Below are 14,008 nucleotides of genomic sequence, written 5' to 3'. Positions count from 1 at the left end.
AATCTGATTAGATATGAAAGCCAGCAAATAACTGCATTTTTATCATTTTGAACTGATACCAGCCAATAGAGAGCAGTACTAGACTGTTCAGTATTTCTCATGTTATATTAAGGGCATCTTTCACTAAAAAGTGTGTTAATTACTAAAGTGGAAATTTAGTACACAGGCATGCTAACAGTTAACACAGAGGTCTCACACTTGGTGCAGGTTAACTGCCATACTAGCTGCATAATGGGCAAGGGATGGGGATGGATTGTCTCTTGCAATTAGGGCATGGTGGACTCACTGGGGGTTAACTGTTAATGGAGCAGCTGATGCCAATCATTCAGCATCGCCTCAACAAGTGACATTAAGCACATCCATGTTCTCTGTCATGTACTTAACATGTGGTAAGTACGCTGTCTCTGTCTTAACTGCACAAGCGTTTTGCCTTCACCATGCAGTCACTGCACAACTTTACCATGTATTAGCAAAAGTGTCAATAAGGCCCTGAATCAGGGAGTGGAAAGGGTAGACCTGAAGCGTCTGTTTACTCCCTCCAAAATTACTAGGACTAGGGGGCATTCGATGAAGCTACAAAGTAGTAAATTTAAAATGAATCGGAGAAAATATTTCTACACTCAACGTGTAATTAAACTCTGGAATTCGTTGCCAGAAAATGTGGTAAAGGCGGTTAGCTTAGCGGGGTTTAAAAACGGTTTGGACGGCTTCCTAAAGGAAAAGTCCAGAGACCATTATTAAAATGGACTTGGGGAAACTCCACTGCTTATTTCTGGGATATATTACAGTCCTTGTCCCAAACCACCATAGTCTTTACATCATCTTAGTTATGTTTTATATAATTATTGCATCAGTATGTCACTCTGTAGCAATCCATTTCTCTTTTTCTTTTTTTCAGGGATCTTCAGATACTAATGCTGCTATCACCATATGAACATAGTTTTCAATGTTCTTTTATCCTTCCTGGACAACGGTTGAGGCACAAATCCTCAAAGATCAACCCTTATTCACCAATCATTTATATTAGAATTCTTATTATTTCTTTTTCTTTATTTTTTTACGCTTTCCACGATTTTCTTAACAGTATATATCTGCACTTATCTTTCTGAACGACAACACTTTATTCACAGGCGAACCCCTGCCAACATGGCCAAGTTTCGTTTTCTTCCTCAGGGAAGAGGTTCCAGCTACAGAACAAACATGCTCCTGCATAAGTTTGAACAAAATGGCGCCATTTCTGGGATAAACAGCATAAAATGTTTTGTACTTTTTTGGGATCTTGCCAGGTATTTGTGACCTGGATTGGCCACTGCTGGAAATAGGATGCTGGGCTTGATGGACCTTTGGTCTGGTCCCCTATGGACACCCCCTTATCTCATTGGTGGTGTGAGGACCAGTCTTTCATGGAAGGTACTGTGTACAGTTTACAGCAAGCAGTGGCTAGGAAGGACCCTGGTTAGTTGGGATCACAGGGCAAGACATGAGGTGGGGAAAAGTTAACACTCCTATTTAAGTCCAGGACACTAGGATTTTGCTCTCTTCTTGTACTTCGTTTCTGGTAGAAACCGTGGTGGGAAACTCAAATCTGCCGTTGAACATACGTATTGAACCATGTTACACTTATGTGCTAGTAGTGAGGATTATTCACAAGGGTATGACTTTGGGAGCTGTGATGATTAGGGTCAGCAGTTGAAGCAGTGTGGACAGCAGAACCTCTCTCATCAGGATGTGACGGGGAACACAATTGATACATGGTCCAGTCCACCAGTTGGCATCTGAAACCTAGGAGGGCTGAAAGTGGCCTTCTGTTTAGGGGGGGGGGGGGGGGAGGGTTGGGCCTTACTGGTGTATGTTTGCCCTTGTTGGGCTTGGATTAATACCAAATGTGAAATGTAAAACCACCGCTGTTCTGTTTCAAGGTGTTCAGCTCACCGTAGTAATCAGACACTTCAGGGAAATTCCTTTAATGACTATTTCAGACACCGCCTGAAAGTAAAACCCTGCAGATTCTTCCTGGTCACACGTAAATTTTGAGCTCTGGTTTGTGCAATCTGTAGATGCAATTAAACTGACAGTTGAACTGATAACAGACCTTGATGCTGGTTTTTTTCCCCTTTGTTTTACAGGCCCAGGGCAGAACACATGTTCAGCAAAATTCTCTCATAGCTATGAAAATATTTCTTAGAAATGTATAATGTTTTATTTGGAAAAGCAGTTCTTTTCCTGTGGAAATACGCTTTAATAAAATTATCTGCCCTACCTCGAGGTTAAATTATGTGCATATGGCCTGTGTCGGGAATGATTAACACTTGTCTGCACACTTTGGAAATTTCACACTCACTTTAATATAATTTTTTTTTTTTAAAGTGTGAGCCCCAAGTGGCAGCTGTAAATGTTATGAACAGTTTTCTGGGGTAATTTTCGAAGCTATTTCTGAAAGTAAAACAGTGGGCTTCTATCAAATTGCCCACCTTGTGAGTACAAATGCACATGTAGGGGTAATTTTGTAAAGCGTTTGGGGGTAAATTCTATATATGGTGCCAAAAAAATCGCTATTCTATAAGCCACACTTAAAGTTAGGCACAGTTTACAGAACAGCGCTTACGCCCAGGAATCGCACCTAACTTGAGGTGCGGTCATTTGTAACAAGTGAAACGCATTTCCCTGTTAATCTATAACTGTGTGTGTTAATTTTAGGAACAACCTGTTCCGCCCATGACCCTCCCTCCCATTTCGGAAGCCCCCCCTTTCAACTTGCGCATAAAATGTAGGCATGGATCCCACACCTAAATTTATGCACATATATTCTAATTAAATCTAATTGGTGCCAATAACTGCTTGTTAAGCCAATCAGTGCTAATTAGCTCGCTATTCAATTAAATTGCGCACACACAAATTTGCACACGCAAGTTTTAGCGACTTTTATAGAATTAGGGGGTTAAAGTGTAGAACAGCATTTTATACACTCAAGTAGGCTGTCACAAAAAAAAATTCCAGGGTAAATGTGTGTAAACAATAGACAGACAATAGCCTATATTATAGATGCCCAAAAGGTGCCTATGTGATGCCTGTTCTATAAAAGAAAGTAGGTGCTTAAAATTAAGGAACTACACCTGCAATAGAGCTGCTGCCGGAGCAGGTGTCTAAATGACGGAGATACACGCGCGTGACTTTACAATATTTTATAAAGTTAAATGTGCCTGTACGAGTCCTGCCCACACTCCGCACACCTACCAGTAAAATATGCAGTTTGTACTGTTTTGCCTCGTCTACTTTGCTGTGCCATTTACAGGTCTTGCAGAACACAGCAGCTAGAATAATTTTAACAATAAATAAATAAATAAATCATGTGACTCCTTGTCTTCTTCAATTGCATTGGCTTCCGGTAAAGGCCAGAATATCTTTTAAGCGGGCTTGTTTGATCTATAAAATATTTTGATGGCTATAGTCATGATTATTTAGTAAGTTTATTTGTCTTTTCATCTGCTTCTTTTTTCTCTAGATCAGGAATCACCTGCCTTCTTTATTTTCCTTCATTAGTTGGTGTTAGATAGAACTTTCTTTCCCTTACCAAGTGGTTAAGTTTCGGTGCTCTCTGTTTCTCTTAGATTATCACCGACATACATAAGCTTTCGTAAACATTTGAAAACACACTTATTTCAGAAACTTTTACGGTTGATCCTGCATTATCTACTTTTCATTTCCTTATTTTTTTTTAGTTTGTATCCCGCTTTGAATCACTACTTGGGAGTTGGCAGGTTATAACAACCGTATATCATATCATATATCATGAATATCTTTTTTGAGATGCAGTGACCAGAATTGCCACAGACAAGGCATTACAACATTTGTTTTCCATTCCTTTCCTAATAATGCCTAACATTCTACTTGCTTTCTTAGCTGCCAGTATAAGTGAAGGTACTCTGAAGGAATGGGTTGGCGCACTGTTTGCAATTATCCATTCTACTGAATTTTCAAAAATATGCGCACACTTTTTAGTCAAAGAGTATCATCACAAATTTGCTGTTATGACTGTGTGCGAGTACTTTTCCTGGGACAATTTTCAAAGTGAAACTACTTTTACTTTGAAAATCTTGAAAATGTCCTGTCTGGAGCAGCTGAAGACCTAAGGCCAAACCAACAATTAAAAGTCTGACTAGGGTTACCATATTTTGTCCCCCAAAAAGGAAGACACATGCCCCACCCCCACCACACACCCCACCCCGCCCCTTTCACACCCTCGCTCCACCCCTGTCATATTTTCCCCTCCACCCTGTCACACACCCCGTCACCCTCCCTCCCCTTACCTTACTACTGCCCTGGTGGTCTAGAGACCTCTTCCACCTTCGGGGCAGGAAAGAGCCCCCTCCTTCCTGCCCGGAGCGCTGCCCTGCATGCATCCTTCCTGTTGCTGATCTCAGTGCTGATTCAAAATGGCTGCTGAGAGTTGAAGTCTCTCGAGGTCACTTCAACTCTCGGCGGACATTTTGAATCGGCGCCAAGATCACCAACAGGAAGGATGCATGCAGGGCAGTGCTCCGGGCAGGAAAGAGGGGGCTCTTTCCTGCTCCGAAGGCGGAAGAGGTCTCTAGACCACCAGGGCAGTAGTAACTAAGGGGAGGTGAGGCTAGCACTGCCCATTTGTCCGGATTTCTGAACAAATGGGCAGAACGTCCCGCCCGCCAGCCTGCCTGCCTGTTTGTCCAGAAACCCGGACAAACGGGCAGATTGGCAAAACCGCCCGGCTGCCCGGGTACATCTGGACATATGGCAACCCTAAGTCTGACATGTAAGTGTCATGTTTTGATATCTGCTCGCTGGCCACTGTGATAAGCAAGTCTTTGTTGGCAAGATCTCGGATGCTTTTCAGAAAATTGCCCCATTGTGTCAGCCTCTGCAACGTTTCTGTAATGTAAACTTAAACAAGAATACAAGCAAGCACACAACAGGTTAGAATTCTCAAAAAAGGCAGTGGTTTGCATTTCCAATTTAATCTCATAAAAAGAAAGAACTTACACTTCATGAAAATGCAAATCCTTAAGTAATAATACATTCTATGATGTCAAGTGTGATACTTCCTAACAAATACATCACTAATTGGACTAGCAGTAGTAACACACTTGAAAGATAGGTGGTATATTAAACTTCCCTCACACAGTAATGTCTTCTGGATCCATATTAATAGATCATCAGAGCACAGTATTGGAGAATTTTCATTAAAAAAAAACCTGCTGAAGATCACCTTTATTTTATCTTCAGTAGTAGCCTTGACACACATTCTATTAGTTAATTACTAATATAGTTTTACTTTATTAAAAAAAAAATTATATTCCATCTCATATAATTTGAAAATCTATACTTATAATTATTTACTTCCTTGCAAGGTACCTCATTCGTATTCAAGGTTCACCTTGCAATGTGGAATAACATAACACTAGAAAAATAAGCTTTTCTACTGAAGATGATATGGATCAAGAGCTATGTATCAGTCACACTGCTATTTATTTATTTAATGCATTTATATCCCACATTTTCCCACTAATTGCAGGCTCAATGTGGCTTACACTAATCTGTAGGAATGCTACAGTATATGAAGTACAATTATACAGATGATAGTAAAATAGTAAATATCCTTAAAACAACATGTCAAAGATAATAAAGTTAATTAGTGTCCTTGAACCTTGTTAAGACTAAAAGTTGAACAAAATTATGTTGAACCTGGAGGATAAGCTTTTTTAAACAGTACAGACTTCAATAATTTTCTGAAATTTGGATAGATCTGAGTAGATTTTACTGATTTGGGTAAGGCATCCCACAATTGTGTGCCTATAAAAGTAAAGTTGGAGGCATACATAGATTTGTACTTGAGACAATTATAATCTGGGTAAATTATTATTATTATTAGCATTCGTATAGCGCTACCAGACGCACGCAGCGCTGAACACCTGATACAAAGAGACAGTCCCTGCTCAAAAGAGCTTACAATCTAAATAATACAGACAGACAAGACAGTTATAGGTGAGGGAAGTAATGGGTGAGAAGGGAGAAAGGGACAAGGGGAGGGCAATTGTGGCTAGGAACTAAAAGCAGCAGTGAAAAGGTGGGTTTTCAAGTAGGATCGTGAGAGACTGGATCTATTTCTAGTTGGTAAATTAATCTATAATGCTGAACGTGAATTACTCAGAATCCAAAACCGGAAAGCAGCTAACTTTAAAAAATATAGTACATATTGCACTGCAGCCTATCTAATAATACAGGACGAGGAAAGCCAACACAAATGGGAAATGGGACTTGATGTGGTATTTCGCAACTACGTTCAAAGCGGTTTACATATATACAGGTACTTATTTGAACCTGGGGCAATGGGGGGTTAAGTGACTTGCCCAGAGTCACAAGGAGCTGCAGTGGGAATCGAACCCAGCTCCCCAGGATCAAAGTCCACTGCACTAACCACTAGGCTACTTCTCCAGCATCCATTACAGTACAAGACTTCAGTACATGTATCAGAAATGGCTCCTTTATGAAAATACAGGATGCCAGTGATCAAAATTTAAACATATGGAAACCAATGGAACTGGGTTACTGAATGGGAGCTTACCACCACACAGTTCTACTTATGTTCTCGACCATTTGATACAGTTTATTTAGAACTTTCTATGCTACCCTGACAAGCAGAACTGGGTGGTGCAGAATCTAAAATCAGACACACAAAAGAACTCCAACTTAATAATAGGACTGAATACAGCCACACAGATGTAATAAAAATACAAATATATAAGGGAAAAGTTCAATGAAACAGACAGTATTTGAAAAGATGATCTCTTACTTTTTCAAGAATTGCGGAGTAGCCTAGGGAATAAAGCGGCAGGATTAGAACTAAGATTCAAATCCCACTATCACTCCTTGTAACCTCGGGCAAGTCATTTAGGGGTCCTTTTACAGAGCAGCGGTAAGCCCAAAGCTTACTTAGAGACATGGCCGCCGGCAGTAGTCCTGCTCCGAGCGCGCGCCATTTTTGGAGGTAAAAGGTTATCAATAGAAATCAAACAAAATAAAACATGGAAAAGAAAATAAGATGACACCTTTTTTATTGGACATAATACATTTCTTGATTAGCTTTCGAAGGTTGCCCTTCTTCGTCAGATCGGAAATAAGCAAATGTGGTAGCAGATAGTATATATAAGAGAAACATCAAAGCAATACCAGTCTGACAGAGTGGGAGGGTGGGGGTATGCATGGGGACATCAAAGCATTTCATTGATATTCTAACAGGATGGGTGTTGGTAGGTGAGAGGAGGGTAATAAACAGAGAAATACAACTTTATGGTTTATAATGGTTTACCCTCCTCTCACCTACCAACACCCATCCTGTTAGAATATCAATGAAATGCTTTGATGTCCCCATGCATACCCCCACCCTCCCACTCTGTCAGACTGGTATTGCTTTGATGTTTCTCTTATATATACTATCTGCTACCACATTTGCTTATTTCTGATCTGACGAAGAAGGGCAACCTTCGAAAGCTAATCAAGAAATGTATTAAGTTATATCCAATAAAAAAGGTGTCATCTTATTCTCTTTTCCATGTTTTATTTTGTTTGATTTCTATTGATAACCTTTAAGAGTGGACTAACACGGCTACCACACCTCTCTACTGGAGGCAAAAGAAAACCTCTGGAAATGGCTTGCACGACGGTCGTTGGGCATTGCCGTGCACTGCCTGCTTATCGCTGGTAGCATGGGAGCCCTTATAGCCACATCAATGAGTGGTGGTAAGGGCTCCCTGCCATATGGCCATGTGGTAAGAGTTCTCTCACCGTATGGCCATGTGTGCTGGGGGCTTTTTTTCCCCCCCATTGTGGTAAAAAGGACCCTGGTACGCGGGAAAATCAGGCGCCATCGCAGCTTCGTAAAAGGACCCCTTAACCTTTTTTACTGACTCAGGTGGATGCTTAGATTGGAACACCTACTTCCAGAACCAGAATAGGTTGCCCAAAGTTAGGCACAGATCTGTGCACAAAGTAGTTGGTTAAATTAGCACTATAAATAACTGGTGTTAACGAACACTTAATTGGCATTAATTAGGGAGTTACGCACAGATCTGCCCAACGTCCTATTCTATAACATGCATGCTTAAATTTCACAACTAGCAACTCCAAAGGGGGCATGGGCAGGTTGGGGGCATGGGCGGGTCAGGGGTGTTCCCAGGATTTAGAAATGGTGTTATTGAAAACCTGCATTTTCGTGCCTAACTGCCATTAATTGGGCATATGTCTCACAATAAACTCCCAAACATCCATTCTTTTCCAAATTATTTATATATGCACATTTTTTCAAAAACCCCCGCATTAAAGAAACTTTTTATATAAATATATATATGGGGATCATCAGAATCTTCATTAGCACTACCTTCCGGGTACAGCATTCCATATTTTAGGGCGCCATGTAACTCTTCATAGATCTACCCACTTCATATTTTTTCTTTTAGTATTGCTTTCTAATCTTTATCTTTATATTCTTAATTTTATTTAATAAATATGCATGAACTTGATTTGCATACTCTATCCTCCATTATTTGCAAATCTGTTTCATGCATATTCATTGTGGATATCCTGAAAACTTGACCGGCAAGGGGTACTCCAGGATCAGACTTGGGAACCACTGCCCTAGTGCATCTGAAATTAACTTGATTACTACTAAAAAGGCATGAACTAAACTCACCCTGTCTTTATTTATTTAGATATTTCAAAAAGCACCACAATATTTTATAAGTATAGAAGGGAGCTCATAGAATATAGGTAAAAAATGCTCAGCTTCAATCCTTTTTCAGTATCTATATCATCATAGTTTCCTGAGTTCGTAATCACAGTATGTATTTCTATAAATATTTTACTTATACATATATCTATATGAGAGGATCTTTCAGATTAGCGCACTTACCCCTAATAAGGCTAAATGAGCCTAGCATATATCTCAAAGGGGAGTAACGCACTCGTCATTGATCCTATAATATTCCTCTTAAATTTTTTATATATATCCAAAGGATTTTTCATATTATTCTCAGTATCTTATTCAATCTTCTCAATCAGTATATAATTCACTTTAAGTACTTAGCTTATTTCATTTTTTTCTGTTTTATGTTCAATTATTTTCAGTATTCACAAGCTGGAGACCAGATGTCACACCGACATAGATCCATGTTTCGCGTATTATAACGCTGTCTCAAGGTAGTCTCCTAAATATAAGAACAATTTAAAGCAGTATTTAAACAATCATAATAACTCTTACTGTGGTTCAAACTACAGTCAAACTGTTTCCTCACCTCGCTCTTGTCAAATAGTCTCCATCTAAGATGGCCGACATACTCTTAGTACGGATTATATATCCAATAACGTAAGCTAACGTAAAATAACGTAAGCTAACGTCTAGCGTCCCTCTCAACCACCCTGGCTGTCAGCTGATAAAAATTAAAGAATAGCAGAAGTTAAAAGAGCCTCATTTCCTTAATATAACACTCATATAAGTGTCTGCCAGTCAATTTCACGGTTTAACCCCACAGGTTCAATCGTATTCAGAGTAAATATCCAATATTGTTCTTTATAGTTTAATACACTTATCTTGAAAGTGTATTAAACTATAAAGAACAATATTGGATATTTACTCTGAATACGATTGAACCTGTGGGGTTAAACCGTGAAATTGACTGGCAGACACTTATATGAGTGTTATATTAAGGAAATGAGGCTCTTTTAACTTCTGCTATTCTTTAATTTTTATCAGCTGACAGCCAGGGTGGTTGAGAGGGACGCTAGACGTTAGCTTACGTTATTTTACGTTAGCTTACGTTATTGGATATATAATCCGTACTAAGAGTATGTCGGCCATCTTAGATGGAGACTATTTGACAAGAGCGAGGTGAGGAAACAGTTTGACTGTAGTTTGAACCACAGTAAGAGTTATTATGATTGTTTAAATACTGCTTTAAATTGTTCTTATATTTAGGAGACTACCTTGAGACAGCGTTATAATACGCGAAACATGGATCTATGTCGGTGTGACATCTGGTCTCCAGCTTGTGAATACTGAAAATAATTGAACATAAAACAGAAAAAAATGAAATAAGCTAAGTACTTAAAGTGAATTATATACTGATTGAGAAGATTGAATAAGATACTGAGAATAATATGAAAAATCCTTTGGATATATATAAAAAATTTAAGAGGAATATTATAGGATCAATGACGAGTGCGTTACTCCCCTTTGAGATATATGCTAGGCTCATTTAGCCTTATTAGGGGTAAGTGCGCTAATCTGAAAGATCCTCTCATATAGATATATGTATAAGTAAAATATTTATAGAAATACATACTGTGATTACGAACTCAGGAAACTATGATGATATAGATACTGAAAAAGGATTGAAGCTGAGCATTTTTTACCTTTATTTATTTAGAGACATTTGCTATACCACCTTCAATAACTACCAGAGCAAGGCGACGAACACTTTCCAGTAGTGTTGTATTTGATAGGAAAGTTGAGGCATCAATCATACAAGGTAGCAGTGCTAAACAAGGGTAAGAGCTGTAGAAGAGGGAAAGGGAAATAACAACAGGGCTTTTATCCTAACAATTTTGAACTGCACTCACCCTTATCCAGGGTTCAAAGCAAGTGTAAACAGCCAGGTTTTCAAGGCAGTTTTACATTTTTTAATAGATGATTCCACGTTGAGGGCTAAGGGAAGGGAGTTCTAGTGGAATGGAGCAGCAAAAAAAGAAAAATGGTTTGATGCCTAGTCATCTCTGCCTATTTAGGATCTGGTAAGACAAGGAGATGATTATTCAGAGAGCAAAGAGACAGGGAAGGAAAGTATGGAACGGTGAGAGAAGATAGCTACGGGAAAAAATATGCACAAATCTAATCAATATTCATCTTGGTGGAGTACAACAAAAAAAAACAAACTACAAATGCATAAAAAAGTATTAATAAAAACAGGGTTGAGAAGGAATAATATTAGAAAGAAATCAGACAATCCATACGCTTGTACAAATAAATACGTTTTCAGCTCTTTACAAAAATGAAGATAATCATGGTCCAGGCTCCATGAAACTGGTAAATTATTCTGACTATACTATTTTTTGCATCAATGATAAATGAGCCAACTGAACAGGAGGGATCCAAAGTAAATTCACATCAAATAGTCTAAGTGTACTGCTTGATGTTTTATCAACAGGCTAGCTAAGCACAGTATTTCAATCCTTGTCTTTCCCAAAGGGGTCAATTTAGATGACTAAATTCCCAAAATTAGGCATCAGAACCCTTTGAAAAAACTGACCCACTATTGTCTGAATAAGAACAACAGATCACTCACCAAAAATGTTTTTAGAAAAGCACCACAAAGGATCAAAGTTCAAATGTTATTAACCAGTTTCTGACTCTTACCATCATCTTCACATTCTTCTAGAGGCTTCTGCTGTTTATTCAGGCACCGTGGGTCTAACCATGATGTTGTTTTAGTGTTGTGGCTGTAAAGCAGAAAGAGAAGTACAATTTTTTTTAAATAGTAGTAACAATAATGATTAATCAATATTCAACTAAAACTTTGAAAAGTGAAAGAGAACCAAGTTCGCCTTTTGCCCTATTCCTTCCCCAATGAACACAAATGAATCCTGAAGAGATGGTATTTATATATTTATTACTATTCTTATTCTTTATTTGGTATCACATTTATTTTAATTGTTTATTGTTTTTGTATTATAGCTGTTTTTAATTTAATTCATTGTTTTGTAGCCCCTGAGGCAGCCCTTTAGAGATTGCTATTTGCACAAATAAAAGTTTATGTATCTCCATTATTGATCTGCTTTTATCATTTCCATCTTGGAGTTTGAAGATCGATTGCCTTTCTGCTTTTTGAGATGGTATTCAATGCACATTTAACCTTTGCTGTCACATATATAATTACATACAAACTTTCTGTGATGAGCACAACTGAAAGAGGGGCTTACTTCCAAAACCTACTAAGTCCATTGAGGGAAATAAGCCCCTTCAATTGTTTGTTAAGAATAGTTACAAAATTATATGAATGTGTTAATTTTTGGATGCTACACTTCATTTCTAGGGTGACAGATCAATTCTCCATCTATTTGGTTATCCATATTAGGGAAAAGAAAAGGATGTTCTATTTTGGGCAGACAGCCAACAGATTGGTGAAGGTTGCAAGCATATGATATTAAGAGGGAAGAAGAAGACTGAGGGTGGGGTAAGAGGAGAACAGGAAGTAGATGGTAGAGGAATTTTAGGAGGAAACAAATGTCAGCAAATAAGGGTTAGGGATAGGCAAAAGAAAGGGGCGGGGCTCAGGGATCTGAGGCAAGGGGAGGGAATTTAGGTTGTGAAGTTCAAGCCAATCAAAAAGCATTGCAAACTGATGATGCAGGAGATCAGGTTCACAAGCAGAGTAATACAGGATACACAGCCATAGAGGAACATTCAATAAGGACTGCTACCCCACTACTACTACTACTATTTAGCATTTCTATAGCGCTACAAGGCGTATGCAGCGCTGCACAAATATAGAAGAAAGACAGTCCCTGCTCAAAGAGCTTACAATCTAATAGACAAAAAATACAGTAAGCAAATCAAATCAATTAATGTGTACAGGAAGGAGAAGAGGAGGGTAGGTGGAGGCGAGTGGTTACAAGTGGTTACAAGTCAAAAGCAATGTTAAAGAGGTGGGCTTTCAGTCTAAGTTTAAAGGTGGCCAAGGATGGGGCAAGACGTAGGGGCTCAGGAAGTTTATTCCAGGCGTAGGGTGCAGCGAGACAGAAGGCGCGAAGTCTGGAGTTGGCAGTAGTGGAGAAGGGAACAGATAAGAAGGATTTATCCATGGAGCGGAGTGCACGGGAAGGGGTGTAGGGAAGGACGAGTGTGGAGAGATACTGGGGAGCAGCAGAGAGTACATTTATAGGTTAGTAGAAGAAGTTTGAACAGGATGTGAAAATGGATAGGGAGCCAGTGAAGCGACTTGAGGAGAGGGGTCATATGAGAAAAGCGACCCTGGCGGAAGACGAGACGGGCAGCAGAGTTTTGAACCGATTGGAGAGGAGAGAGGTGACTAAGTGGGAGGCCAGCAAGAAGCAAATTGCAGTAGTCTAAACAAGAGGTGACAAGGGTGTGGATGAGGGTTTTGGTAGAGTGCTCAGAGAGAAAGGGGCGGATTTTACGGATGTTGTAAAGAAAGAAACGACAGGTCTTGGCGATCTGCTGGATATGAGCAGAAAAGGAGAGCGAAGAGTCAAAGATAACCCTAAGGTTTCGAGCTGAGGAGACAGGGAAAATGAGAGAGCCATCAACAGAAATAGAAAACGGAGTGAGAGGGGAGGTGGGTTTGGGGGGAAAATGAGAAGCTCAGTTTTGGTCATGTTTAATTTCAGATGGCGTTGAGACATCCAGACAGCAATGTCAGACAAGAATGCTGGTTTGGATGCAAGGTGAGATATCAGGGGTAGAAAGGTAGATTTGGGAGTCATCAGCATAGAGATGGTAGGAAAAGCCATGGGATGAGATTAATGAACCAAGGGAAGAAGTGTAGATAGAAAAGAGGAGGGGACCAAGAACAGAACCCTGAGGTTCGCCGACAGGCAGAGGGATAGAGGTAGAAGAGGATCCACCAGAGTGAACACTGAAGTTGCGGAGGGAGAGGTAGGAAGAGAACCAGGAAAGGACAGAGCCCTGGAATCCAAGTGAGGACAGGGTATCGAGGAGTATGCTGTGATCGACAGTGTCAAAAGCAGCGGAAAGATCAAGAAGAATGAGGATGGAATAGAGACCTCTGGATTTAGCCAGTAATACGTCATTGGAGACTTTAGTAAGCGCAGTTTCGGTTGAGTGGAGAGGGCGAAAACCAGATTGTAGTGGGTCAAGAATAGCATGTGAGGAGAGAAAATCAAGGCAGCGGTGGTGAACAGCACGCTCAAGTAATTTGGAGAGAAAAGGGAGGAGGGAGATGGG

The 14,008-nt window shown here is 39.6% G+C and overlaps 1 protein-coding gene across 26 annotated transcripts in view; it reads right to left on the bottom strand.

Annotated features, from left to right (window-relative positions):
- The window catches only part of MAGI1 (membrane associated guanylate kinase, WW and PDZ domain containing 1), a 526,393-nt gene that overhangs the window by 137,246 nt on the left and 375,139 nt on the right, over positions 1 to 14,008 (bottom strand). For all 26 annotated transcript variants that reach the window (XM_030205202.1, XM_030205208.1, XM_030205204.1 and 23 more), the window contains exon 6: positions 11,441 to 11,523. In XM_030205202.1, coding sequence (XP_030061062.1) covers positions 11,441 to 11,523 — 83 coding nt within the window. The remainder of the gene's footprint in view (positions 1 to 11,440; positions 11,524 to 14,008) is intronic.

The sequence above is a fragment of the Microcaecilia unicolor genome, chromosome 6, assembly GCF_901765095.1.
Source record: "Microcaecilia unicolor chromosome 6, aMicUni1.1, whole genome shotgun sequence".
NCBI lineage: Eukaryota > Metazoa > Chordata > Amphibia > Gymnophiona > Siphonopidae > Microcaecilia > Microcaecilia unicolor.
The sequence above is the reverse complement of the archived record's forward strand: the minus strand, read 5'-3'. Positions and strand labels throughout refer to the sequence as shown.